The 26,806-nt window shown below is 40.7% G+C and overlaps 1 protein-coding gene across 9 annotated transcripts in view; it reads left to right on the top strand.

Annotated features, from left to right (window-relative positions):
• sox6 (SRY-box transcription factor 6) overlaps positions 1-26,806 on the top strand; it is a 131,870-nt gene that overhangs the window by 70,026 nt on the left and 35,038 nt on the right. For 8 of the 9 annotated variants that reach the window (XM_012917024.4, XM_076883173.1, XM_023154693.3 and 5 more), the window contains 3 exons: positions 8,235-8,407; positions 9,986-10,054; positions 23,419-23,542. In XM_012917024.4, the coding sequence (XP_012772478.3) occupies positions 8,235-8,407; positions 9,986-10,054; positions 23,419-23,542 (366 nt within the window). The remainder of the gene's footprint in view (positions 1-8,234; positions 8,408-9,985; positions 10,055-23,418; positions 23,543-26,806) is intronic. The other variant, XM_004543194.5, reaches the window with a different exon arrangement.

The raw sequence follows: 26,806 nt of genomic DNA, 5'->3' as shown, positions 1-26,806 counted from the left end.
ATTATACCAAACGCCTTGTAGGCTCTCTTTTGACATTGTTCCATTGGAGCCTTGAAAGAGAAGCCATTGTTATTGCAGAGGCAAGTGGTGGAATCTGACTGGTGAGGAAATGATTTTGTCTTGTTCTTAGGAAAGAGATAAAAAAACAATAGGTGTGAGAGAATTTGACCTGAGGCTTTGCCCGTGAAAATAAAGACATTCTTTTGCAGCAGTTGTGTTCAAACATGCCCCGAATACTTTATCCTTTTGAGCCGAACACGCATGTACAGTCAACAAACAAAACAACTGCATCAACAACATCAGAGATTTTTCTTTTCAAGGTCCGCAAACCCAACCAACCATTTTCCCCTTACAAATGACAGATGTATAATTACAGCCTATTGTAATGCGCGTGTTTCATACATATTGTGCTGTTTTGAGGTAAAGGCATGTTTTCTAGTGTTTTAGTGTAAGTCGAAAGTGGCGTAATCCAGTGGAGGCAATGTGCTTAACCCAGACATACAGAGGGGTGTTATTAAGGGTTAATGATTTCAAATCTCCATCTGGCTTTTCTTGTACGCCGTCAGGGCTTAGCATCAGCACGGGGAGGCGAAAAGGAGAGCTTGTGAAGGAGCATTAGTGGCGGATTTCTTTTCACCAGTCAATTCCAGGGCTAACTGTTTGTTTTCATACCTGAGCTTAGCTGTCAATCTGCAGGAACGATGAAATCTCCTGAACAAAACCACAGAGCAAGAAAGGGAGGCTAGCTGGAAAGGCTCCAAACCACACAAAGTAACAGATAATAAGAGGCAAGGTGGAAAGAGTGCACAAGAAAGAAGTACACAGATAAAAAGATTTCAGCTGAGGAAACTTGGACAGTTGACATTTATAATTATATATCTCAGAGAGATCTGTTATATGATCACAAGTGACTGATAATAACCATTCATTATGCACATATATACATACACATATATGCTTATATGTCTTTTGGCTTGCTCTGTGCAGGGTCTTTGAGCTTCATACTCAACAGAGCTATTTAAGTTTCCCTGCTGAGTGGTAGTTTACTGGCCCCCCGATGGGGGCATAAGAAAAAAAAAAAGAAGAGAAAAAAGAAGAAGCACACACACAAACTGCTCAAGCATTTACTCAAACTGGAGGAAAATATGTAGTTACTAAATTGGAACACAAGCTGTATTCATTCCGCTGGAATCTGCTAAAAAAGAAAGACAGAAAAAAGCTTAACGCTGTACACTAGCGTTGAAATGGCAGCTTGAATTCTGAAGCAGAAAAATCAGGGCTCTTGCACTGTCACAATCAATTTGAGAATGGTGTCTACGTGACAGTGGTCGGGTGCAAACATACAGTCCTGTGGCAGGCAGATAAGTGGAAGCTCTTTAGGAGGAGAACAGAGGGCAGGGCAGGAGGCAGCTGAGACTGATTTGATGCTGGCCCTACCTGTGCTGGCTATACTCCTGCACAAGCAGAAAGGGGTCCACAGTGAGAGCACAGAGCCCAGATTGTTTAGTACTGTGGGTTTGTTGCAAAACATGTTTGTGCACTTTAAAAAAAATGTCTTAATGACCTCTATAAAGTGCGGTTTTGATACTACTGGACACAACTGCATATTTGTGCAACATTTCCCATCAAAAGTGAGCTTATGTAGCGTTAGAAAGGAGAAGGAAGACATTAATTTTGAGGGTATTTCAAAAGGTTTGTGTATTTTATATAATATGTCTATTACACCCAACATACAAACCGTTCACACAAATAGCACAAAACGTTATCTGTCCAGTTGCTCCAGTCAAAAATGCCTCAGTTAGCATTTTCTCCACAACACTTCAGTCAACTGTTTGCCCTGTGCACTCAGGTGAAATATGAGCCACAGTAAATCATTATTCCTGAGGCCACATTTGCCAGATGAATGCATGTGAGTGTTGGACTGTGTGTTTTTCTCCTCTAATGAATTGAGGAATTTAGCTTGTGGCAATGGAAGGTAAAAAAGGAAGCGCTGTGCTCGTGTGTGTGTAGTGTATGTTTGTATATACAGGTACAAAAATCTCTGTGTTTTCAATTACATATTTTCCAGTGGTTTGTTCAAGTTGAGTCATTTAACAGTATATCGTTTTATTAATCTTCCTTTCAGTCAGAGAGAATGTAAACCATTGAGAGAGCTGACAAAAACATATCTATGTCATTTTTAAAGGAGCCTCCCCTAAAATATTCATTAGTTTTTCCTGGGCAAAGCAAATTGGATTTTCACAAGCATGTAAAGCCGAATGGCTAAGTTATATGAGGATGTAAGAGAATGCGAATACACCCTTCAGATTTAAAAAGATGCGTATAACAACCAAATTTTAGGAAGGCATAAAAATGGCTAAGACAGGTTTTTGAAATTGTGTTTAAAGTAAAAAAAGTCACATTTTTATAGGCTCCATAAGAAAGTGTTATTTTTAGCTTAATTTCATTTATGGGTAATGCTATCGAGTGCATCAAGTCACTTTCCAGGATTATTTTTGATTCTTTTTTTTTTCTTTTTTTTTATTATGGAAAGAACATCGGTAATTACACAGGTGTTATTTTGTACTTGTGATTTGGCATTTAAGTATAAAATCAGGCTGGAGTTGGGGACTATCTCAAATCTTCCTTTTATCCTTCTTTGCATGTGCACCAAGCAAGCACTATGGCCTTTTATGTTCAATTTTATGCATTTTGATCTAGTCTATCACCAGTACACTGTTCTGTTTTCGAAAATGTAATGTAACAAATGTGTAAAATTAGCAGTAAAACACTAAAATGTCATTCTAGCCTGAAATGTGATGACTTTTGATGAAAAGTTTAAACGTTTTAAATTGCACGGAGGCTACAAATTTGTGCACATTTGGGCTGTTCTGGATCGAATTTGACTGAAAGGGTGAGAAAGTAAAATGGCACAGGAGCGATCATATGTGGTGCACATAAGGAACAGAGCGCACACAAAGGTCAGAGGGTGTTTTTTTTTCTTTACATAGAGACCTGCTGCACCTGAAAGGTAACAAAATAATCTCAAAATAAATAAAGTAGAATGCATTTGTTCTACACAAACTGAGAAAGACAGAAATCAAAAGATCAGTGAAACATGCAAGATTTGTATTAAAAGCCTGAGAACGCAGCAGGTGCTCTGACCTGTTATATGCTTTGTGAATATGTGTTCTGGGCTCATCTGTCTTTGCTTCCTGTTATCCCTGCTGTTTCAGTCTATCACTTGTGATCTGATAAAAAACCCAGACAAAACACTGGTATTGTTGATACACTTATCCATCAAAGACAGCAGACGGAAAGTCTTTCGAAAGATCTCATTTTGCGCAGTTCAAGGAAACAAGTAGATTCTGCTTTAATTATCAGTTGTATAGGTAAGACGGATGAATAAACGCTCTGTGAAAAGAATGAGATAACATCTAACTCCTAATTCCCTTCCAAGGATTTGTTGACAGTAAGTCATTGCCTTGATCACTGTTTCATATGCTTTAAGTGCTATGTATTAGAAAGACCTTGAAAATTGTGCATTCTTTTTATATTTTAAGGTCACGGGGGTCAGACTTATCATTATAAAGGCCATAAGAGATGAAATGAAGGCTCAGAGACAATCTTTGTTTTTATGTAATGATCTTTGCTACATGCTGCCTTACACAACATCTTGTTGCCAGGATCTGTGGTTTGCTGCACAGTCTTATAGATTCAAAGAAAGTTGCATTCAGTTACTGAAAGAACACAAATAAAGTTGCTGCGTTGAAATTTTTTTTTTTTCTCCAGGGAGAATTTAAGGGTCACCGGCATTTCCCGCGGATTAATATGCTCAGGTTGAGCCTCTATCTTGGCTTTGATGAAGTACCTTGTCCAGTGTCATGGATAGACAGTTAAGTGCTGGAGCTTTTTATTAGCATAATTATACTGAAGAGTGAAGCTTCCTCTATCATCAAAATGTTAGCCTCTATCACTGTTCACCATGAACAGCAGAACCTCAGTAGATGAAGAGTACTTTTATTAATAAGCTCTTCATATGCCAATCAGAATATTTATGTTTAAAAGATGGTGCTGAGACACTTAAATGATTCTGATGCAGTCGCATCAACATTCAAATATACTATATGCAAAAACATAGGTGGCACGTGCAAAATACTATAATACACTTATTATATTCAGACTACTGCAAATTTTAGAGAACATTTGAGTTTTTCATTGTAAAGAAGCCGATATATTCATCCTTATCATATAGGTAAGCTTAGTGGCTGAGGGGCATTTGCTGCCAGTGGATGACGTACTTGTAAGTCATTGCTTATGCTTGTTAATGCGGTTTTATTGGCAAGATTAACGGCTTTTATATCATAGCAGAGGCAGCAAGCCAGGTAAAACAGCTGTTGCTCATATTGTCTTGGTTGTAGGACACGGAGACACATTAACACCATATTAAACACACACAGCCTTGTAGCACTGCTGGACAAGTGCACATACTATTTAAAAGCAAAGGGATACTATAAAACTAGTTCCCGTTACTCTGGCTTTTCTGCCAGTTTTCAACCTAACACATTTTTTTTTTAACAAAGGATAAAATGTTTCAGTTGTATTAAATAACACAAAAGAAAATTTGATTGGAAAAAAACATTGTTAGGTATTGGTAAAAGGACTGTGGACATCCTTTTTTTTCCCTTAAAAATACTAAAGCGCGCACCAATAGATGTCGTCTGCTGCTACTGAGTTAGCTCTTTGTGTTTTCCGCAGAAAGAATGGACAAAGGGTCAGATGACCACAGAGGTCACACACGTGCATTTACTCAGAGACATGTACCTTTTATTGATTGGAGGCACGTGCAACACACATCGGTGCACGCTCGCGTCTACATTCACACGCGCTTTAGGAGAGCGCAGAGTGAGAGAGCGTCTCAGCATGCAAGGCATTCAAGCTATGTGCGGTCTGTGTGCGGATACAGCTTGGTACAATCGTACCATTTAGACAAGGCCCAATTTACTTAGGATGGGTTTGCAGCATATGGAAGCATCCACAATAGCTGTCTGATAGAGAGACAAAGAAATTCCAGTCTTCTGGTGCTAAAAAACTCAATTCAGATCTGGTCATAATGGCTCAGCTGTCTTAACCAAAGGAAGAGAAGAGAATAGGGTGCCTTGTGATTTTCCCCCTTTTTACCCTCACCCTCCTCGTTTTCTTCTTTCTTTTTTTTGTGCCTGAATCTTTTATCTGTGTTATTCACTCGGGACTCTTCAAAGTAACAAGCCTCCTTCTTTTTCCCCGGTACTGGACTTGGAACCCAAATTAGAGACTGCTTGATTAGAGCAGAGAGGAGGGAGCCAAGAGAGAGAGTGAGAGAGAGATGTGGGTATTGGACAAAACAAATCACACCCCTACAAAGTGCCTTTTATCCAAAGACCCCAAGGCTCAAATACCCCCGTCCTTCCCCAAGCAACCATGGCTCTGCTTGTTTTTCTCTTATGATTTATTTAGTCACCCGTTGATGTTTTCTGCCCTACTTTGTGACGTTTAAAGAAGGCAGGAATCTCAAAAGGTGCATGTGAATGGGCTGAAACTGGACAACGCCGTCTTCTATGTGTCAGTCTAAAAATTCTGAACTTGGCAGAAGTGTCCTAAAATAACAAAACAAGAAAAGTGCCAGCACAGCTTGACCGCTTACTCCTGGGATCCTCTTCCTGCTTTGGGCTGGTATTGTCCTACTGAGGCTCACTTGTTCACCAGGAGGATGTCACAACACGTTAGGTCCAGGCCGACTGCTGGCGTTTATGTAGCGCCAAGGCATCTCTGGGCTGTCTGTCTGCCATCGGAAGCGCAATGTGAGGAGACATGTTAACAGGCAGACCCCAGCCCTACCGCTGTTAAAAGCCATGCAATATGCAGGAAACGGCCTCTTTTGTCAGCAGCCTGGTCAGACACAGACCACGACTCTCCTCTTCTGTACCACCCAATAAAAGTTTTATCTGCATTTTAAAGCTGATCCATAATTCAAAGCAGGAAGAAAGGGATTTTAACACTAACCAGCCAACAAAAAACACATGTGTCTCATTTTATGTTTGGTTTTCTTCCACTGCGCTTATCTTTAGTAGATATTTAAGCACCAAAGCTGTGTTTGTCTGCAGTACTGACAGCTAATCTTAAAATGTCTTCAGCTGTTGTAGATTTTTAGGACTGAGATCAACAATTATGACTGAAATCAGAAGAGAGAGATGGCCTAAATCGTGGTGCAAGGGAAGGTCTGGGCTTCCCACAGTTCAGCTCAACATCAAAACAATGAGCCTTCTGTTAGTATTCTTGTGGTGTCTGGGCAGGAGTGAACACCCCACACTCAGACTGGCCCATCAGGTCCTTCATTGGACACTTAGCACAAGTTCTGCTGCATATTCACACTCACAAGACAAAACATAAACATTCTGCAGAATCTTTGTAATTTTCACAATTTTTAAACTCCTAAACTAGTGTGACATGTGTACTTAGGCAGGCTGTGAGGGCGTCATTGAGCCCAGATGTTTTACTTTTTTTTCCAGCTGACACTCATCTGTGACTCGATGGCCCCAAATCAAAATGATCATCTAGATGATGATTTTCCTGTTCTTCTTTTCTGTCTTGTTACCCCCCGTCTCCCTTTCTTTACGGCTCTCCCTCCTTCCCGCGACAGTATTGATAGTGATTTATTGTGACAATGACCGATGTATTTTGCTGCTGAGCAGCTCCTTCATGGAGACAGCCAAAGGTTAATAAAATTGGTGCTGATTGTATCAATTTTATAGATAAGCCATTCACAACAAGTGTAGTTGGGTGAATAAGAAGTCAATTGAGGCCTTGGAAACTGCACACAGGCCCAATGAATAGCTGCTTTTAGGTGCTTTTTTTTCGTTAGGAGGATAAATGGAGAATTGCAGCTCTCTTCCATTGCAGCAGGCAGCAGAGGCAGAGCGAGGCGAACTGAGGTTCAGACAAGCCTGCCAGTAAATTGCCCTGAATGGGTTCTGGAGGTTGACAGGCCCTATTAAGACAAACAGCTTTCCTCATCGGAGAGATAAAATAAATCAGGTGTTTAGTCAAATTAAAATAGTTTGAGTGGAGAGGGCCCCTGGGAGCTCTCAGGAGAAACTCAAGACAGATGTGGTCAGAGACGAGAGGAAGACACCCAGGAAAGAATTCAGCTCCTGCTGGCTTCAGGCCAGACTTCACCGCACTGTTATCTGGACCTCTTGTGTTTTTTGCCCCCTTTCTCTCTCTTTCTCCCTCTAACTGTCTCTTTCTCTTTCTGTCAGTTTTCCTGTCAGTTTTTTGTACGTACCACCATACCAGCTGTCACACAGGAGTGCAGTGGGAGGAGAGTGAGTTACTGTCTAGCCTCTCACTGGCAATTATGTTGGCTGTGTAAGTCAATGGTAGGATCACTTAGCATTGATTAGGCGGAGAGAGAGCAGTGCAGCGGAGCCCCTATCACACACAGTGTAGACATGTAACTGCAGAGAGAGAAACGCAAGTCCGCTGCTCTGTCATTGCTTTGGTTTGCATTAAAGAGAGGGAATGTGATGATGATACAAAGTGCATGTGGTTATAGTGTATGTTGAGCATGCATTTTGTTTGTGTACGTACCGCTTTGAGTCTTTTTTTCTGCAGGTTTCCACATTAAATTCAGCCAAAATCTGCAGGCGTTTCCTCCCCTAATATTTGGTGTGTATAAAAGTTCTGTTTATAGGCCAGTGCAAAGAGTGACTCTTAACACTTTCTTTATAATCACCCGTGGACGTCTGAAATAAGCTGCGATTTCAGTTTGACAGCTCCCTGCAGCTCTTTGTCTGTGTGCTCGGAACAATTCCTTCACTTTCTTGCTGTGAAAGCCGTGAACACCAGCTACAGAAAAACAGACAACTCCAGGCTGTGTGTGACCTTAACACTTTCTAGTGAATTCACTGCAGTTGGTTGCTGCCTGTGTGGTTTTCTTTGTACTAAATATTGTGTACAGCACAATAGCACATGATGATCGGTCACTGTTCTATATTTAGCATTATATAATGACCGATGGCTTCTGCTGTGTTTCCTCCAAAAGCCTACACCCTGGTTATTTAGTCATGGTCACAATAAAAACTTTTGAGTACTTTTTTTTCCAGGTATGCACCAACTTGTGGTCATGTTTTTGTTTTTGTTTTCACCACCTTGCATTTATCCTTTCCTGCTCACAGACATTGCTCTCTCTTTCTCACTCTCCTTCTTCTCAATAGGTACTCCTGAGAGCCTGGCCGAAAAGGAACACCAGCTCTCCACGATGATCACTCAGCTGATCAGCTTGCGAGAGCAGCTCCTGGCTGCTCACGATGAACAGAAGAAGCTGGCTGCCTCACAGATGGAGAAACAGAGGCAGCAAATGGAGTTAGCTCGTCAGCAGCAGGAGCAGGTAACCGCTTGCTGTTTTCTTTTCTCACACGCACCAAAACACCTAGCTAATAGCCCACGCTATATATTTATTTATTTATTTATTTTACCTTTTCCTAAACTAGGCTCTTTTCTTACTATTTGAAACACACAGAACATTCCCCTCCCTCCTTTTACCTTTTTTATTTAATTTCCTCTTTCACCTAATAATAAACCTCTTTAAACACAAGTCTTTGTGCTTAGCTCTCTATTTCATATTACATTTCATGCCTGAAATGCGCCAATAAAACCTTGCTACTTGGTTGGAATTTGGAATAATATTCGATTTGAAAGACGTTATAGTCTATATTGCCTGAGATATTTCGGTCATGCTCTCCCGCCCACAGTTATGCTGTGTGGTAGGAAAAATGTTATTATGACTTGTACTAACAAATGCGAGGGAATGTGTGAATTAAACGTTATATTAAATATGGAAGTCCTCTATATCTTATAAATCGACTCCTATTAGAACAAGCCTGGCATTAGATTTGCAGCACAAATCAGGCCAATGAGCCATATTGTACAAATCAGCAAATTAGCACAGGCCATGAAGTGTGTTAATGTCTGGGAAGAAATAAGGACACAAACTATCCACACGGGCGACACTTTTATTATCACCCGCCACCCTAATGGCTATGAGTCAATTATCAGCAAGGAGTTCACTCAGAGTTTTCTCAGCACACTCTCAGACCTTCCTTTGGTAAATGAAGAGATAGACCGTCCACCTTGGAGTGATGCATTTGGTCATAGTACACTAATAATACATTAACAGTATTGATTTATTTTTCAATCAATAGTGTTCATTTGCAAACTACGCTCAGCTCTGAAGGCTTTGGAGACACTGCAGAACAAACGACCAGTGATATATGTTTTATTATTTGATCTTATGTTAATGCAGGCTGATATTAATATTTACCATTAATAAAAATGGAAGAGAGACAGCGAGAGATGGTTGAGAGAGGGAGAGTAAGAGAGCCCGCTGAGATCTGGGATGTCATCAAGCCATCAAGATACAACGCAGTAATTAACTGTTGACACTCGTGAGGAAGCCAGCACAAATTAATCTTGACACATTTGCAGACGGCCGATATCTTACAGTGAACACTTTGTAATTATATTTAAAAATGAAAATTAAATGACACTTAAAACTAGGTTGTCATGCTCAATGAAGTGAGCATGTAAAAGGAGGGAGCGCTAGGGATGAGAAACACTGCGGTGTGGCTGCTCGTCACTCAGGGGCAGCGGGGACCCCTGTCACCCTTCCTGGGCTTGCCACCTCCATCATAACCACATTCGTCTGTGTCCTGTAAATCATTTATTCTCTTTCTCCGCAAATTTCAGCTCTGCAGTTCATTTTATATTCATTTAGAACATTTAATGGTTTGTTATTGACTGACTGCAGCGGTTTAGATAAAAGAATACACTTTTATTCACAATAAAAATTGCTTTTTTAAGTTCCACCTCCAGTCCAGCCCTGTATCGTCCGTCTCGGCACATATTTAGTGTTAGGTTCATTTACTAATCAATCTACATTTTTTTCCCCACTTCATTTACCAACCAGATTGCAAGACAACAGCAGCAGCTTCTGCAGCAACAGCACAAAATCAACCTCCTCCAGCAGCAGATCCAGGTCAGTCAAAGCATTTCTGTTGGCCCTCTACCACTCAGCAGCTTACACCTCCTACTTTTTTTCTACAATGATTACTACTCCACTTCTGCCTCTTCAGTATAATTAGAGCACCAGGGTTGTCACCATGATCCAGATGTCTGGATTTATTTGCACAGATCAATAAAATTAGGCATTAAAGTAAATATCATGGCTAACTTAAGTTTGCCACTCCTTCTTTACTTCTTATTCCTTTATCTCTGATTTTTTTTGTGTGTGTGTCATGCTGACATTCGTCACTTTCATCAAATGTTAATTGGCCGTTGGTAATCGGGAGGACTTTAAAATATGTAGGCGAATAATTAGCACATCTTAATGAACAAAAAAAATGGGGGGAAAAGTAACAACGGCTAATGAGTTGTGTTGATGGAGAAGTGCGTGGAGGTGGGGGACATGAAAGAGGCTGGTAAATGCCTCCGAAATGAGTAGATCCCAGAAGGGCAATATGGCACGCTTTCACACAGCACGCGACCTGCTGAAACCTACATTGTCACCATGACCTGTGCCTGCGACACGTACTTCCTTATGCCGCCTCGTGGACTTTTATGTTTTGTTCTACTTTTTCAGATGTGCATCATGCCAGATGTTATCTTGCTCACCGCGTGTGTATGTTTGTGTGTGCTCTGTGCAGTATAGTACAAAGCACAAAGGTGCAGAGGAAGACCACCCACGCAGCATGTAGCTGAATATGGTCAGGGATATGTACAGGGTAATCCAGGGTTGCTTGCTGGCAGTGGTCAAGGCTGCGAGCCTGGCTGCCTTTGTGAGGCTAACATTATCCTGCCGGGTGTGTTTGGTGTCAGGCACATCCTTCTCCATTTGCCTCCTCCTTCTCTGCTTGTTCTCAAAACTCTCCGCATCAAAACTTTAAATATTCACCTGCAGCAAACTCCTGCAGAATCAACATTCAGATATTTTTTTGATAAAGAGTATCTTCTCCCCATATACTGGGACATACCACATATAATACAGCTTATTCTTATGATCCAAAGAGCAAAGAAAACATCTGTTCTCAAAGAGCAGTTAGTACAACAAGCAGATTTATGGCCAGGGCATCAAAATGCCTCTTTCAATGGCTCTTTACAAGAGGAAGACTGCACTCTCAGCTTACTGTGGAGTAGCCACTAGCCTGGACCTTTCGCTTCAACAGTGGACAGTCTATTGGAAAAACAATTCCATACGACATTCCACTACAGACAAGCACATAGCATGACACTCTGTGTAGAAAACCCTCGAAAATGAAGTACCTTATACACTGCCGAGGGGCTAGTAATACTCATATGATAGAGAGCTCTTTACTTATGCACGTTGAGCATAAGGGCACAGCCCTAAAGGATCTCCCTTTTCGAGGCCCTTGCTTTCATCACAGAGTTATAGGCAAATGTTACCTGAAAATTCCCCTTGATGGATACTTTTCAGAGAGGGTGAGGTTTCAAGTGTTTATGGGAAAGTGCTTCTAAATATCCATTTCAAACACTTGAACGGAGATACAAGTAAAGCCCTTTCTTGTAGAGCCCAGTTAGCCAGTTTTCCCCTGACAAAATGAGATCTCTCCTGATTAAAAAAAAAGCCACATCCACAATTAAATAAAAGAATCTCATGGTCAGACCATCTGTTCTACTTGCCCATCAGCCTCTCCTGGCTGCACTGGGCACGCACAACTCAAAAACAAGTCGCTCCCAAGACTTTAATAAGTTTCACTGTGTGCAACATTGTTTATCAGACAGCAAGTTATTTAGAGAAGAATATGTTCTCTGTCCTTAACCTATGGCCACTCCTCTCAAGTTGGAGTATCAGCAAGAGTAGATAAAAGAGAGTCAGGGGCAAGTTAGCGCAACGGTTTCTGCCACTCTGTTTTCATTAGTGCTGCCTCTTAAAAATGCCCTGGTCATTTTAATATACAACAGCTTTGACTTAATTATTTCTGTAAACAAGCTTCCATCCTGTACTGCGCAGGCCTTTAGCAAAGTGGTAAGCAGCGCTGAGGGATTGAGTTACTCTGCTGTTAGCATGGAGAGCATTAAACTTTATTGGAGACCCTCCTGCCATCAAAGTCCTTCTGTTTTGGCTCGAAGGAAAATGAAGAGAAAGCTTCTTGCTCAGGTCTTCTACTGATGATGTGACATTTGACACCGTAAAGGGTCCACACAATAAAACCGAGGGGACCGCAACTGGAGGCTGTTTCTGTTATGCGTGTGCTGTCAAGGACTTTTTTTTTGCATATAAATTTAAGTTGAATCAGAAGTAGGTAGTTATTAGGTTTAGTAAGCGAGGTTTGGTCCAAGGCAGCAAGTAGTTCAATCGAGTTCTTCTTTTGAATAGCCAACTCTCATTTTATCCTTTCTCATCATTCCAACAAGAGACGAAAAGAGATTTAGTCTTTGTCCCTCGGGATTACAATGTCACTTGTTTTAAGATAGCAGATGTTTTGATTGAAGCGTTAGAGGCTTATCAAAAGTTAAAGCTCAAGGCTTTGTGTGTTTTTCCCTCAGCTTCTTTGTATTTTTCAGTTCATCCTCCTCGTTGAAATCGCCTTGGCACTAATTCAATCCTAGGGTTAGATTAACTCTTGAGTTGATTTAAGTTGAAAATCTGAAACCTCACCATTGCAAGACTCATGTGACACTTAAACATATATATATATATATATATATTTATATATATATATATGAGCCATTTAACTCTGTTTCACTTTGTTTGTGGGAATGCATGAGAGGTAAAGACAAGGCATCATTCAGGATATAAAATTTTAAAAAGTATGAGACATGGAGCTTTAAGGCACTCAGGTGTTGTGCCATCCATAGCCAGACCATAAGAATAACTCCATGCACCTCACTGGGTAATAAGCCCAGTTCATGTTTTCCTCAAGGATGGGTCTGTTAAGATACAATCCCTGGTATGACTCTGTATGCAAGTAAATACACATATACATCCACAAAGGTGATAGTGTACAGTACACAGGCACACAGGGACCCACGCACTGATACACACATCAATGGAATAAATACTGGCAGAAAGGTCAGGGTGAACTTTATCTTCACAAACAGGCTGGAGAAAGCCGAGCTCCCCACATGAAACAGAGGGACACTTTTAATTCATAACATTTAATTTAATTTCCTTTTTTTAATCCATGAAAAACATCACAATATCATGACACTGTCATTTGTCATTGGCTGTGGCATTGATGTGCTAACTCTGAGGACACTGTGAGACCCAAGATCGGCAAGCTAACAGTTTCAATGTTGGCTGGCAAAAGTTCTTTTTTGCCCACATTTATATCTCACTCCATGAATGATCTGTTCGTCAGCCAAGTTATTCAGTTTATCTCCCTTTGACCTATTCTTCTCTCCCGACATACGACCTAGCTATAAACTCTGACCTCGCTGAAAGTAAGCGCACATTTTTGGTCCATTTAACCTCATGTCCACAAACACGGCTTGCTGAAAATGAAAACCAGAGATTAAAAGAGAAAAGGCCAGTGTATTAGTGTCCACTGCACACTTCAAAGTCTTAGTGGCTTCCTCACATGTGTCTTTAATGGTGTCAAGAAACAGTGGGGGACACTACTAAAGGTTTCAAGATTAAAGAAGAAATTCAATAACACCAGCATTAATCCGCCAAGAATTTTACAAGGTGGACAATATAGAGATAGATTTTTGAAGATGAGACGGTGCATAACAGACTTGCAGGAAAACATGCAGTTTGATAGAAAAAGGTTCTGCATTAATTCTTCATAGAGTTCATATTTTAGCCAATGGCAGGGTTATTACTAACATATCTTTCCCAATCTTTTTGTCAGTGTATCACACACTGTAAAAGTATTGTTGTCGTTATTTTACAGGAAAAGACTTCAAAATAGGTTTAAAAAGGGTTTGAAAGAGTGCAGCTTCAGTTTTTTGACCCCTTTTCTTTCTAATGCTTTCTAATTCTTTAGTCTTACCACAAAAACAGAGGTGTTTAATGTCAGTTGACATAGTGTTACAAGTGAAAAAAAAACTTTACAGTGATGTGTTTTATTCAGACGACACAGAACTCCCATATTTCTCATAGAAATCAGAAAAGTCACAGGAGGATGTCTGTACCTGTCCATCTGTACACAGTAGCTGAGGAGTCTGCACTCACATAATTTTCTCTTTCTTTTAGTTTGCACCTACAGATATCAACTCTGATCATCTAACTTTAAACAAACATCAAGCTTTATATTTAAAATAAAAAAGCAGTTTTTGTTTGTTTCGGGGGCTTTATTTCACATCTTCTGGAAATATCCATAATAGCTTAACAAATAAACTTTTCCTTAAGTGTCCGGTGCGGTTGCGGTTTGGCAGATGACTGACATCAAGCCTGACCCGCGGCTGTCATCAAGTCATTCTTTCAATTTCAAACGTTTTCAATCAAATCCAGCCTTTTCTTCTGGTTTAGCTTACTCGTAGATTTCTGCATTCTTGTTGTGATCCCCTTCCACTGTGATTCAGACGCAGCTTTTGATGGTTGGGGTCAGGGTCACGGTCCTGTTACAACACAAATCATCAAGCCAGTGCAGGGTCTTTGGCAGCATTTGGTAGTTTCCCACACATAATTGGCCTGCATTCAGTATTCCAGTCTTGACAAACCCCGCACGGATGAAGAATTAAATCTTTGTTTAGTGCTGCGCAAACAGTTATCTCACCAGATCTCGCACCAGATTTGATCAAATCATACTGGTCTCTGTAATAAATAGTCTTTTAGTACTTCTGTTTGGTCTACCTTTTTATCATAATGAAATGGAATATGCATCCGATCCTTTGCAATAATTTAATGCTGATTTCGTACCGCTACCAATTTAGAGGAACAAAAACCCAAAACTACAGTATAATGGTAAATATTTAAAATCAATCAGATGAGTTTAAATAAACACGGGGCCGTATGGTAATTGCTCGAAGATAATAGTGCTAATTTGTGTATTCTCTGATGCTTTTGTTGTCTCCCCGGCACAAATGATTTTCTCAGTGTGAGACTCTTATTAATGCACTGGCTGGGAAAAAAAGGAAGCACAAAAATAGACATTGTTAAAGAGAATGTGTAAGTCCCCCAATTAGCACAGCTAGACTGGAAGTGTTAGCATGATAATAAGAGAATAATAGAGCAGGGGAATGGTAATGTGTGTGTTTAAGTGTGGAAGTTTGCGCTGCTGTGTGCACTCGTGTCTGCATAGACTCTGTTCTTTCCCTGGTATTGAAGAGCTCTATGTTAGACTGCTAGTAGGATTATGTGGGGGCATTAACAGCCTAGTCAGACAAGCTTGGCTCTCACCCAGGGAGGCTCAGTCCAGCATGTTCATCCTCCATTTAAGGAGACTGTTAGCTGATGAAGATGTGCACATGCAAGGCTGAAGATAAAAGAAAGCGGTGACCCGACTCATTAGCCCCTGTGATTTAATATATTGACACTTGGATACAAATAATTCCATTTAGTGGACTCTATCGGCGAGGTAGGACGGATCAATTTAATTAGTTATGAAATGTGACTCCTTGTCAGGGAGCAGAAGAAATGCTGACGTTAAACAAAGTCACGTGCAATTTAAACAATAAAGCCATCACGGCCCTGTTAAAACTTAATGATGCACAAAAAGGTGCAGCAGTGGCAGTGATGGTTCGCAAATGAAGCTGAGTGGCTGTGCAGTTAGTATGTAATGCATTTGTCTGTTGCTTTAGAATTTTATACATAGCTGCCTACAGTGCTTTAGAAGGTATGGGGTTTTCCCAGTCTCCTTTTTATCAGTTTAGTGTGAGTAATAGTAAACATGCTTACTCGACTGTATCGATTTAAAAAGATAAAGAATGTGGAATTAAAGTAAAGGAAGGATGGAAGGATCGGTACTAGGTAGCTTTCAGTTGTAACTTATACTACTTGTCCTGCATCTTTGCCAATGAGGTAAAAGTATAACATTAACAGATTAGTTACTGCTCTTTTGTGAAACTGTACATTGCACAAAGGAGCCATGCATTTGAGTAATTGGCCTTTTGTTTATTAGACACCTCAGCAGCTTAAGCAGCGATAATTTAAGAGGCTCCATATCAGAGGTGCTACCTGGAAGGCTGTCACGTGCGAACTCACACCTGAGGGTCTACTTAAAATTAGTCACCTGAGGGGTTTCCAAAGCAGCCGTGGGACAGGTTCATTTATAACACAAACGTCTCACTCTATCGGCTCTCTCTCAAAAGTGACAAGAATAATTTACACAACAGAGAAGATTGTCTGGCATACAGGTATGTGAATTTGCCTTTAAAATGAATCAGGGTGTTAAATAATCCAGATAGCTGAACATCTACACACACACTCACACACACAGATGATGAAAGGAGCGCTTTTACGTTAGGTCCGAATATCACAATAAAGCACCTGTTCGGAGCACCAGAAATCTTCCCTGGATCGTGGAAAAGCAGCTACACTTAACAACCATTGTACCCCAGCCCCCGAGAGGAAAAATATCAGTTAAGGGAGAACACATCCTCCAGTGTGATGCAGACTTAGTTTCCTCTCGCCCACCGCACCGACTGTGTTTTCTCTGCTAATGTTGTGCAAACTGTTTTGTCTTTGCGCTGGCTTTGCGTGGCCGTCATCCTCAGCAGTGGGCACTCTCACAGGGAGAAGGAGCTGCATTAATAGACTCTACTGTGTACAGGCAGCCGGCAGGAAGAAAGGGGCGCGTGTTTTCCTAGGGCAGGGGTGGCAAAGCAAAGCATTCAGCCCATGGCTAATTCAAAAAAGGAGCTTTTTGTTTTTGGGGTGGAGGAGAGTCCAAGCATTCCCCAACCAAACACAATGAATGAGCTATTTTGTCCATATATATATATTTTTTGAACATACATTTTTATTTTTGTTTGTTTTTGTAGAATTGGATTAACAAATTATGAATTTATTTTCTTAAATTATATCACTAGCTCTTTTTTCATTTTATCAAACAGTTTGTTTTAGACACGTCACTGTACATAAGCTCTCTTGTTTTATCTTTTACAAAATTTAACGCTTTGTACTTCTCCATCATAATTTGAGGACGTTTGAAAGTGTCAGCGCGCTCGTGTGTCTAATAACGTTGCCCCTTCTGACAGGCCTCCTTTCTTCTGAACAACAGAATGGGCTCTGTTGTGTTCTGTGGCCCCAGCAGCTGGGAGGTAACAGGGAAGACAGAGCCTCAGTCTATGAAAGGAGGACAGGACAGAGGGGGAAACCCAGTCGTGGTGCGGACAATTCTATCACGCAAATTAGATGTGTTTCGAACTCAGACAAGAAACTATTTCTCATTAACTATATACCTCCAAAAGAGGTGTTTCCCTTTTATTTTAAATACATTTTAAAGAATTTTAGTGCCTCATGGTGAAATTCCCCACTTCCCCTGCAGTGTGCCCATGAAGCCAGCTGATATCCACTGGTCTTCAGACCCCAACTGAGGTAGTTAATTTGCTCCCTTTTCGGCACAGTGTACAGCTGTCAGTGTGCTGTCAGGTGATTTCTAATCACCTCTTTTTGGAGGAGGTAATCCACTAAATTAATGCGCCATGTTTAAAAAAATTTAAACACAGATAATGTATCAAAACAGAGAGATATAGCACAAACACTTCACACATAACCACTTAATTAAAAACCAGAATAAAATACCTTGAGGTTAGACCTTGACATCTAAATTCTATAACATCTTTTTTATTCATGCATGGCATATGTAATGGCATGATAATATGTGCTTTCTTTATCCTGTTTTTGTCTTCCTATTTTACCACTTTGCATCACACTTGGACTTTTATTTCCTTTTCAAAACATTTAATACTAAAGCTACACTGAATCTGAGTAGAGTGCACTGTGCAGAAACCCTGTAAATGCCAGGCACTGTATTTAAGCAAACAGTAGCCTGCAGTTTTATCCAGGATTCCAAGGATGTCAAGAGGAGCCATGATGAGGAGGAGGGCTAGAGTGGAGGGATTTGGGGTGGGATGTGTTAGGTGGGTCAGAGGGATGGACTACCCTGCTTTCAGCTCCCATCGACTTAATATAGACATATTGGAATGGCACTTTTCCAAGAAGGCTTGTTGTACTTTGTAAGGAATTAGTGGAACCATTGCTTATTCCCTCTGGATGGCCTGACCTCACTCTGGATTTTTACTTAGTGTAACACATGCAGAAATGAAGGATGTGTGTCGTCACACTCGAGCTTAAGCGAACAGTGCACACTTCATAGCCGGTGCTGTGCGTAAACAGCTCACAGAAAATAATGCAGCTTTTTTTATACTATGTCTGATTTTTGTAGAAAGGGGTGCTGTAAATGGTTTCAGAAGCAGGAAGGAAGTGAGGAGTCAAAGACAGACTCTTGAACAGGACAAAGGCCCTTTGTCGCTGACATGAAGCTCTCCAGGGTTTCCAGCGTTAATCTGGCCAAGCATGAATAATGTGGTAAAATGAAGACCTTCATTCAAAAGCAAAAGTCTGGAGCTCAAAGTCTTGTTCAAATCTATTGATCTATTTGTCTGATTATCGTTAGTTACAGACAAATCCAAACATCATCAGATCTGTGTTTGATTAATGTGCATGTCTCCCACGTAATGTAACTATTCAGTGTGCAGCAGAAAGTGACCAGCAGTAATCGAGTAACATCTGATTGTATTCAGCAGAAGTGCTTCCACTGAGTGATTTTCCTCCTGGCTGTGCTGCGGTACACTGTACACCCAGCAGGCTCTGTTCATACGCAGTGGCGGGTGTTAAACACATCCTGCTGTCTAGTGTCAGTTTACCGCGTGTGCTGCTGTTGGGATGTAGCCAGCTTACTCCCGATCACGTTCCCCTTAAATAAAAATTACTTCATCACTTTAGTAGTTGTCAGCCCTCGCTAATCTTCGTTTTCACATTTTCTCTTGGAGAGGTTCTGTAATTTCACCCAAGGAGGATAGACGTAAGCTGTTGGTATAAGAACTGATAGTTCACACTTTGTTTCCACCTTTCTCCCCACTGAGTTCCACACCAAACGCTCGCTAGTAGAATCACCTTTTGTGATTCATTTAAATGAGGTGACAGTGAAATGTGAACTCTCTTCAGGAAGATTACTGGTGACTGTGATCTTTTCACAGTGTGTGAGGTGTTTATTATAGTCTAAACTTTACAGAATTAAAAATCAAAGTCTTCAGATTTTTTCACCGACCTGTGGTTTTATTGTTGTCAGTCACTTTTTTATAAAATTACTTCTTGCAAGTCTCCTCATGACAAAAGTGTGCAGATTATATCGAAAACAAGGATCTGTACATGGCACAAGTGTTAAAAAGAGTGAAATGGTAATTAATCAGAATAGAATATTGAGGATCTCATAGGTCCTTTCAAGCTAATAACCGTGAGCTTTGGTGCTAGCAAGGTAGATGTTTGCCTTTTTTGCCCCTTTTGTATTTGAATCTTGGTAATACTGAATGATTCTGGCAGTAAAAACAAAAAAATTCTTACAGTTTCTTCAACATGGACCATTGTTGTCTACAGTGATTAGCAAACCTGAGCGTCAGTCAGTGCATGAAAGTGTAAGAGGGTTCAGACGGGATGCCAGCAGGGGTCTTGAGGCCTCACGGGTGCTTTGTGGAGGCTATAACAGACAGTGAGGAGCATGGGTGTTGACAGGGTCCCAAGTGAGTGCTGTAATGCGCTGTTCATCTCCATTTGCAGTGCGGTTTTTGGAGCCGCTTGCATGAGTGCTGTGGGTGGATGCTTTCTGGTGTACTAAAAAACACCACCGTTCACTGTTCTCCGTTTACCATCACCTTTGCCTAATGTAGCTCTGTGAAATGTGAAGCTTGTTTCTAATCACACTGCTTTTTTTATTTTTTAAATTAAAAGTGCATCTTTCATTTAAAATATGTGAAGTCTAATCTGTATTTCTGATGCTTCATAGGGATGCTAATTAACAAAACTGCTATAAAAAGGACTTTATCACGCATGCATTAGTGCAGTAATAAAGTGATCTTTGTGTGTGAGTGCATATTGCATGTGTTTTAAGTGCTCTGAGAAATAAAAGGAGCTCTTTTAACTCTACACTTTTTTTTTTTTTTACACCTTATGTATTTACACATCAGACATCTGAACCGTCTGCTTGCCCTCTGCAGTCTGATCACAGGATGTGCTGCTGCTTTGCGCCATTGTGGAGTTTACATGCTGTCTTATTAAACTTACTCTTAAAGGAATGATCTGTTAAAGTTGCAAAATAAGGAACCTGCAGCTTGAAAAGTGTGTGTGTGTGTGTGTTATATCATTTTAAAATTTAAATTCTTCCTTTAAAAAAATGAAAAAGAAAGCGCTCTCTTATAACATACAGTTTGGAATCGCACACACAGTAGATGCAAGTGAGTTCTATTTATCAAATACCAGCATCTCCTTGAGAGGGAAACAGATTGTGTACTGGGCTGCTACAGACTTCATCAGGTCATCTGAATTGATGATACATGTTGCAAGGGAGCCCGTTTCCCCCGGAAACCTCTGCTGGAGCGCATGCTGGCAGAGACGGGGGCCTCAGCCAAGTCTGTCTGACTGATCACTACAGATGCTCCTCTTCAAGTATTCCGAGTCAGATCCTTATTGCTGTGTCTTGAGGGACAAACAATAGCACCTGTTCCTCATAAGATAGCCCATTCATGTATCTTTAATGAAGCCTGGGGGCAGATGGTGTGAAATGACATTATCCAGTACTTAGCAGCGCTAAGACAAAGGAATAGCACTGCCAGCATAACAATGCTGCTGTATTTATGAGGGAAAGGGAGAAGGCTGTCTGAGCGCCCCACTCACATCTGCTCCACTTCATTCCCCCACTCCTCAAGATCATCTTGGCATTAGAAATATCCTGGGCTCTTCGCCCATGGATAGATGGACTTTCGGGTAACTCTTATAAAGTGGGCGGGATGATGGAGTTGTAGAAACAGAGCAGAGTGCAAGTTAAACATCCATGTTGATTTCCTTAAAGTATACTTTATTTTTCTGCCACGCTGCTTTAAACAGTCGATTCTAAAAATAAGGGACTCGTGAAAATATTATAATCTGCTAAGCCACTGTGCCAGCTGTTAATTGACAGCTCAGCTAACCTCCTCTATTTGTTGCCACCTTTAAGCCGCTCAGAATTTGATTTGCCTTTCTCTGACATTAGCCGCTGTAAATTAAACTTTAATGCATCGAGCTCATTACCGAAAATCACAACCATTCAACTTCATTGCATTTATTTCCCCTTCAACGCACAGTTCGGATCTGTCTTGCCTCAATGAACCTTGTATATTTGCCCCATATTTTAGAGTAATAATAGTAATAAAAGCTTATATCCCAGATGAAATTATATCATTTAGAGTTTATCATTTGCGTTTGCTGGAGAAATGCATACGTGTATCAAAAATGCTTGTGCTGATGTCTCTCATTATAGTGTGTGTATAAAGTGTGGATGGCCTGCATACGTCCCTTAAACAATTTTGCGGTATTATTTAATGTACTCAGAAAAAACACTTTAACTTTAAATTTAAAATGTGAAGTTAAAAAAATGAAGTGCTGATTTAAAACACCTTTAAACAACTGATGCATGTTAGCAAACTCCTGAAATATGAACTACCATGCAGCGCACTTAAAGGGACTTGAGGGAGCCCTTTTCTGCCCTGTGACTGCTGCACATTCAGCACCAGACTCCATCTGTTTTAACAGTCCAAATACACAGGCAGAGAAAAGCTGTGTGCCCCTGCCTGTCACTGGCCCCACCTCATGTTGTGACATTAATTATTGTGTTTTTCCATATGTTCCATACATGCAAGGCCAAGCTCGATCTTTCACTCGCTCAGCCTGGAAACTTGGAACACAAATCCCCATAAAGCAATGTTTTATTTAAGGACATTTGTCGCAGTCTCCTTGGCCATTTATTTTTTCTTCAGCAACAGCACATTTTACAAAATTACTTTTCTATTCTTTTATAATGCACTTTCTGCACTTGCACTTCCATAAACGCTCAGTAGGCATAAAATTCTTCTATTTATTTAGTTTTCAGTCTAGCTTTGCACCTCTGGACAGATCAATAAAGTTGTTTAAAGTAGGTTTAGCCTGCTAGCTCCGAGAGAACCTGGGTGCAACTGCTCCTGTAGAGGGTCTACAGGGGGAGCAACCCCGACTGAAAAGTGGAGATCATAGCAGAGCTCAGCCATAACACGGGACAGGTTGATTTCATGCCCCAATGCAGCGGCAGTAATTGCACCCAGGCCCGTTTTATTGCGAGTTGATTTTAAGGAGGGATGAATGGAGAAACATTCTGTAAAGTGTTTATTTTGGGGGATGACCTTTATTAACCCATTTCCAGGCAGGTTCCCCCGAGGTGATTTGGCTCAGCCCTAGATTAACCCTCACAGGCCCATGGTAGCCAGGCTGCGCCCTATCATGGAGTTTCAGGAAGCAGAGAGTGACAGTAAAATTGGACTTGCAGCATGTGTGCAAACCCCCACACAGCACTTTTGATACATAAGCTACTCACCCACCCTTGACACACAAATGCGGGGAGTTTGTACTGATATCCCCAGTAGGCGAGTCAGCAACAGGCTGCATGGTGAAGGTTAATATGTGAGTTGAACACAGACTGGGAAAGACATTAAGATGAAAAAGAACAAGCACTTTTCAATGGCCTGCAATTTTCACTCCTAAAAGCAGTGACATTAAATTTCTGGATGTCTTTAGCTTTTTCTAATATGAACAAATGATCATCCAGGATTCTGTTACAAGTTAAGCTTCCCTTGAGGTTTTTGTGTCGTCATGCATCTACACGCTGATCGGTTCTGGCACTGCATCTGCATCAGACGTTAAACAATCTTCTTGCAGAGTGTAACAGCTAGAAAGTTGGTTTACTACAGGTCTTTAATAAACATGGCATACTCATCAGTGAGTGCTACAGTTCTCTTTGACCTTAGGTTTTATTAAAACCAAGCACGCTGTACATCTTTGATATTCGGAGTTATCATTTTATAGATTTAATACTACTTTCAACACATATACTGCTTGCCACAAAATCCATACAAAACTATTGCGCCTCTCTGCTTTCCATCCTACAGCACATGTCACTTACTCTAACTTATGCTGTAACAATGTGTGTATGCGGGCCTTTGATGTGCCGAGGTGAAATTGTGGTTTGGATTAAGAGCAGGCGTAGCTCAGCCAGGTATTGTGTGAGCACACGAGGGCCGTCATTGCCGCAGAGACCCCTGTCAGCACGCGTTAGCAAGAGCTGTGATCTGGCCTCCCCCTTAGTGGGCTCTGTGTTTCTGTGTACTATGCCAGTGCTTAGGCCTCTCTCTGATCTCTGCTCCCTATCTGTTCAGCAGGTCCAGGGTCACATGCCTCCGCTCATGATCCCCATTTTTCCACACGACCAACGCACTCTAGCAGCAGCAGCTGCCGCCCAGCAAGGCTTTCTCTTCCCTCCAGGAATGTCTTATAAGCCAGGTACGCTTGCAAATTTAAGCCATTTTGGTCATATTGTCCTTCTTTTCTCCCTTGCTTGCTTTGTCTTCACCCCCTTTGTGCTTTTAACCACAACTATAATTTTCAGTCTGGAAGCTGTTAGACTTTAATGCTTCATTCACACTCTGGCTGCTGGCATGCTCTGCTGTGTCTGAACACAGATTTGAGAGCAACGCCTGGGAATGTTCTTGTCCATGTGGAACAATAGATATGGGTGGAAAAACAGAGGAATGTAAACATGTCATCGGCATGAAAGTATCTTTCAGGAGTGCACTGGCTATAATAGTTTTTTTGTTTTCAAAGTATCTACTGTCAGAGATCCAAGAACATGGGAGACGAACCCTGCAAGAAGTGCTTTCCAAATCTATTGTAATAAAAAAGCAACTCCCCTGTTACAGTTTCACACAATTATACCCTGTTATAGTCAGATTAAGTCATTAAAACACAGTTAGGAGTTGGATAGTCTGTACATGATGCAAGAACAGGTTTTTCTGTACAATTACTGTTTGCGCTGCCTGTAACGGCATGCCTCACTTGCTTCCTTTGTATTATGGAAACATATTTTACACATTGTAAAGTTTTCCACGTTACAGTATGTACTTAGTCCCAGGGCAAGGTTATATATACATATATTTAAAAAAAAATGGTTGTTTTGTTACGCACATCATTTATTTAACAAAATTCAGCTGAATCTTGTCCACTGAAAAAGGTTTTCCCATTTTCACCCCAAGGCAAAAAAAGTGTTTTTATGTTGATGAAACCTTGAAAAAGAAAAGTCTTTGTCTGAAGAGGACTATAAACAGAAAACTGAGAAGAGTAAGAAGTCAGCAGGTTTGCAACACAACATTAAAAGGTGTGGTAGTGCAGTTAATGAATTAACTATAAAACCACAGGATGAAAAAGAAAGTCAGCTATTTTTGAACTATGGAGCCATGACAGCTTAAACAAAGTGCCTGAGGGGGAGTCTTTTACCAGTGTGCTTTTTGCAATAGGTTTGACACGGAAAATGTTTTAGTTCAAATAACAGGAGCTATTATGGAATCATGTTCAGGGGTCACCATGTGCACGGGTCTTGCATAATTCATGAGCTCATGAAGAAATAGCAAAGGAGGTCTGAAAATGACTCTTGTAGTCAGAAGAGGTATTTTCAAAGCCTTTATTATTTCTTCCCTGTCCAACACAATATACACAATATATCCAGAGAGCACAATGTTATCATCACCACCTGCAGAGTGTACAGGATGCTTCTGTGTCCTTTCTCCATGAAGTGAGCGGTGAAGCATTTACTTCCAAGACTAAGGCACACTAATCTGATGTTATCATTATGAGACAGCTCCCAGGGACCACTGCTTATGACCCCCAAACCTGTGGTGCTCTCATGGCAACAGATTCATTTTGGCACCGTAGTGGTAAGTCATCACCCCGTCCACTGGCTGTGCTCAATGGCCTGGTGCTGCATGGTAGGCAGGCACAGTCATAGAGACACCAAGTCATCGCTTAAACAAATAGATATATAAGTTGGACTTCTTAGCCTGTTTGCACTGTTTACACAGACATGGCAGCATTCAGTCTGAGGTGCCTTTAATGGAGCTGGAGAATGACCCCATAGTCTTTAGTCTCTGCCAGTCGCCCTCATAGGTATCCTGCTGACAGTTGATAGTTTTCTCATGCTATCTTATTTTATTTTGTTTTATTAGTTGCCAGATTTAAACTATTCTGTCTTTGTAGTGTTTGTTTTTCAAGTCATTCAAACTGGATGTTTACTCTTTATGAGTAAGTTGTATGAAGAAGGATTCTTTTTATGTGTGCAGAGTGTGTGTCGCAGGTTCCATTGCTAGACTTAAAGATCTGCAGGGCCTCAATCAGGGATTACTCAAATCACAAAGATATTTCTTGGTATATTAAAATGTACTATATATTGCTACCTCAAGCCCCGTTGCTTTTGCTGGGTTTGGCATTGGGCTGCAATACTAAAAATGCAAAGACATTTAATTTTTATTAACAATATTTATTTGTGATCTTCTGCTTTTCACAATACAAACAAACCATGATAAAACACTGTATATACATATGCAATCTAAGAGAAAACAAAATATTCCTCTAATGTTTGAGAGCACGTCTCATGTCCAAACAGAGTTGCTGTCTTTTTCATTTTGGCAAAGTTAATGTGACTCAACTTCCAGTCAGGTTGTGCTATTATACAGTAATCTTGATTCTTGTTTCATACAAAGTGCAGATCCAAGGATTACTGCTTGAAATTCTTTGGAGGCACCAGCAAATGCACACCTCAGCTTGTATTTTGGGTTAAACTGCTGCTGCAACATTTTGGATTAGAAAAAACTTGTTTTTTTCCTGTTACTTTCAGTGTAGTTAAATCCAATGCCAACTGCAGAAGCTTGGTAAAACTCAAACGTGAGATTTTACTGGGGTACAGCAGATTAATGATGGGGCACATACCCCTGTGAAAAGGGTTCAAGCGATGCCTATGTTCCATTTTTTACTCGGCAACAGTTCATTTGTTCTCCTTCACATTGTTCACATTGCTCGGAAACCTAAAAATTGCAACATTGAACGTGAAGCTGGTTGACTAAGTGAGTTTCATTAATCACAACCTGAGTCATATAAAAATATACATAATCACTATCTGTAAGCACTTAATTGGAAGCATCCTGGAGCACTTTGTCTGGACTGGCACAACAGCAATACAAAAGCATCCCCTGTCATTTTTGCCCCCATAAAAGCCTGATTTCTGTACTGTGTCATTTCTGTGGGTCATTTCTGTACTGTTAGTGTTAACATCACGTGAGACAACGATAAATACTATTAGATAAGTTACTTTTTAGATTTAAGGCATATATTTTTGCGTGTCACAGACAAAATGACAAACCAGCTCCCAAAAATTGCAACAAAGTCACTTGTAAATGTAGCTCAGCTAGTCACTGTTCAGAACAGCTATGCTATAAATGACAATGCAATGTGGGATCTTTGTGTCTCTCCTACGATGCTCTCAAATCTAAACAACAAAGTGCTTTACTTGTTTCAAGTTAAAGGAAACTTAAAAGCTGGTGAAAAAAGATGATCAGGTTTGACAGTTGCAGTCATTCATTCATAATTTGATCTACCCTAAGAAAGGTTTCAGCTACATCTGTCAACCCTCAGGAGATCTACGACTTATTTCTTGGCACCACATGAGGGGGGAAATATAGCCTGTTGTGACTATGGCGTCATCAATACGACCCCCCAACC

This window comes from Maylandia zebra, linkage group LG1, assembly GCF_041146795.1.
Source record: "Maylandia zebra isolate NMK-2024a linkage group LG1, Mzebra_GT3a, whole genome shotgun sequence".
Taxonomy (NCBI): Eukaryota; Metazoa; Chordata; class Actinopteri; order Cichliformes; family Cichlidae; genus Maylandia; species Maylandia zebra.
This window is presented reverse-complemented; position numbering and strand designations above follow the sequence as displayed.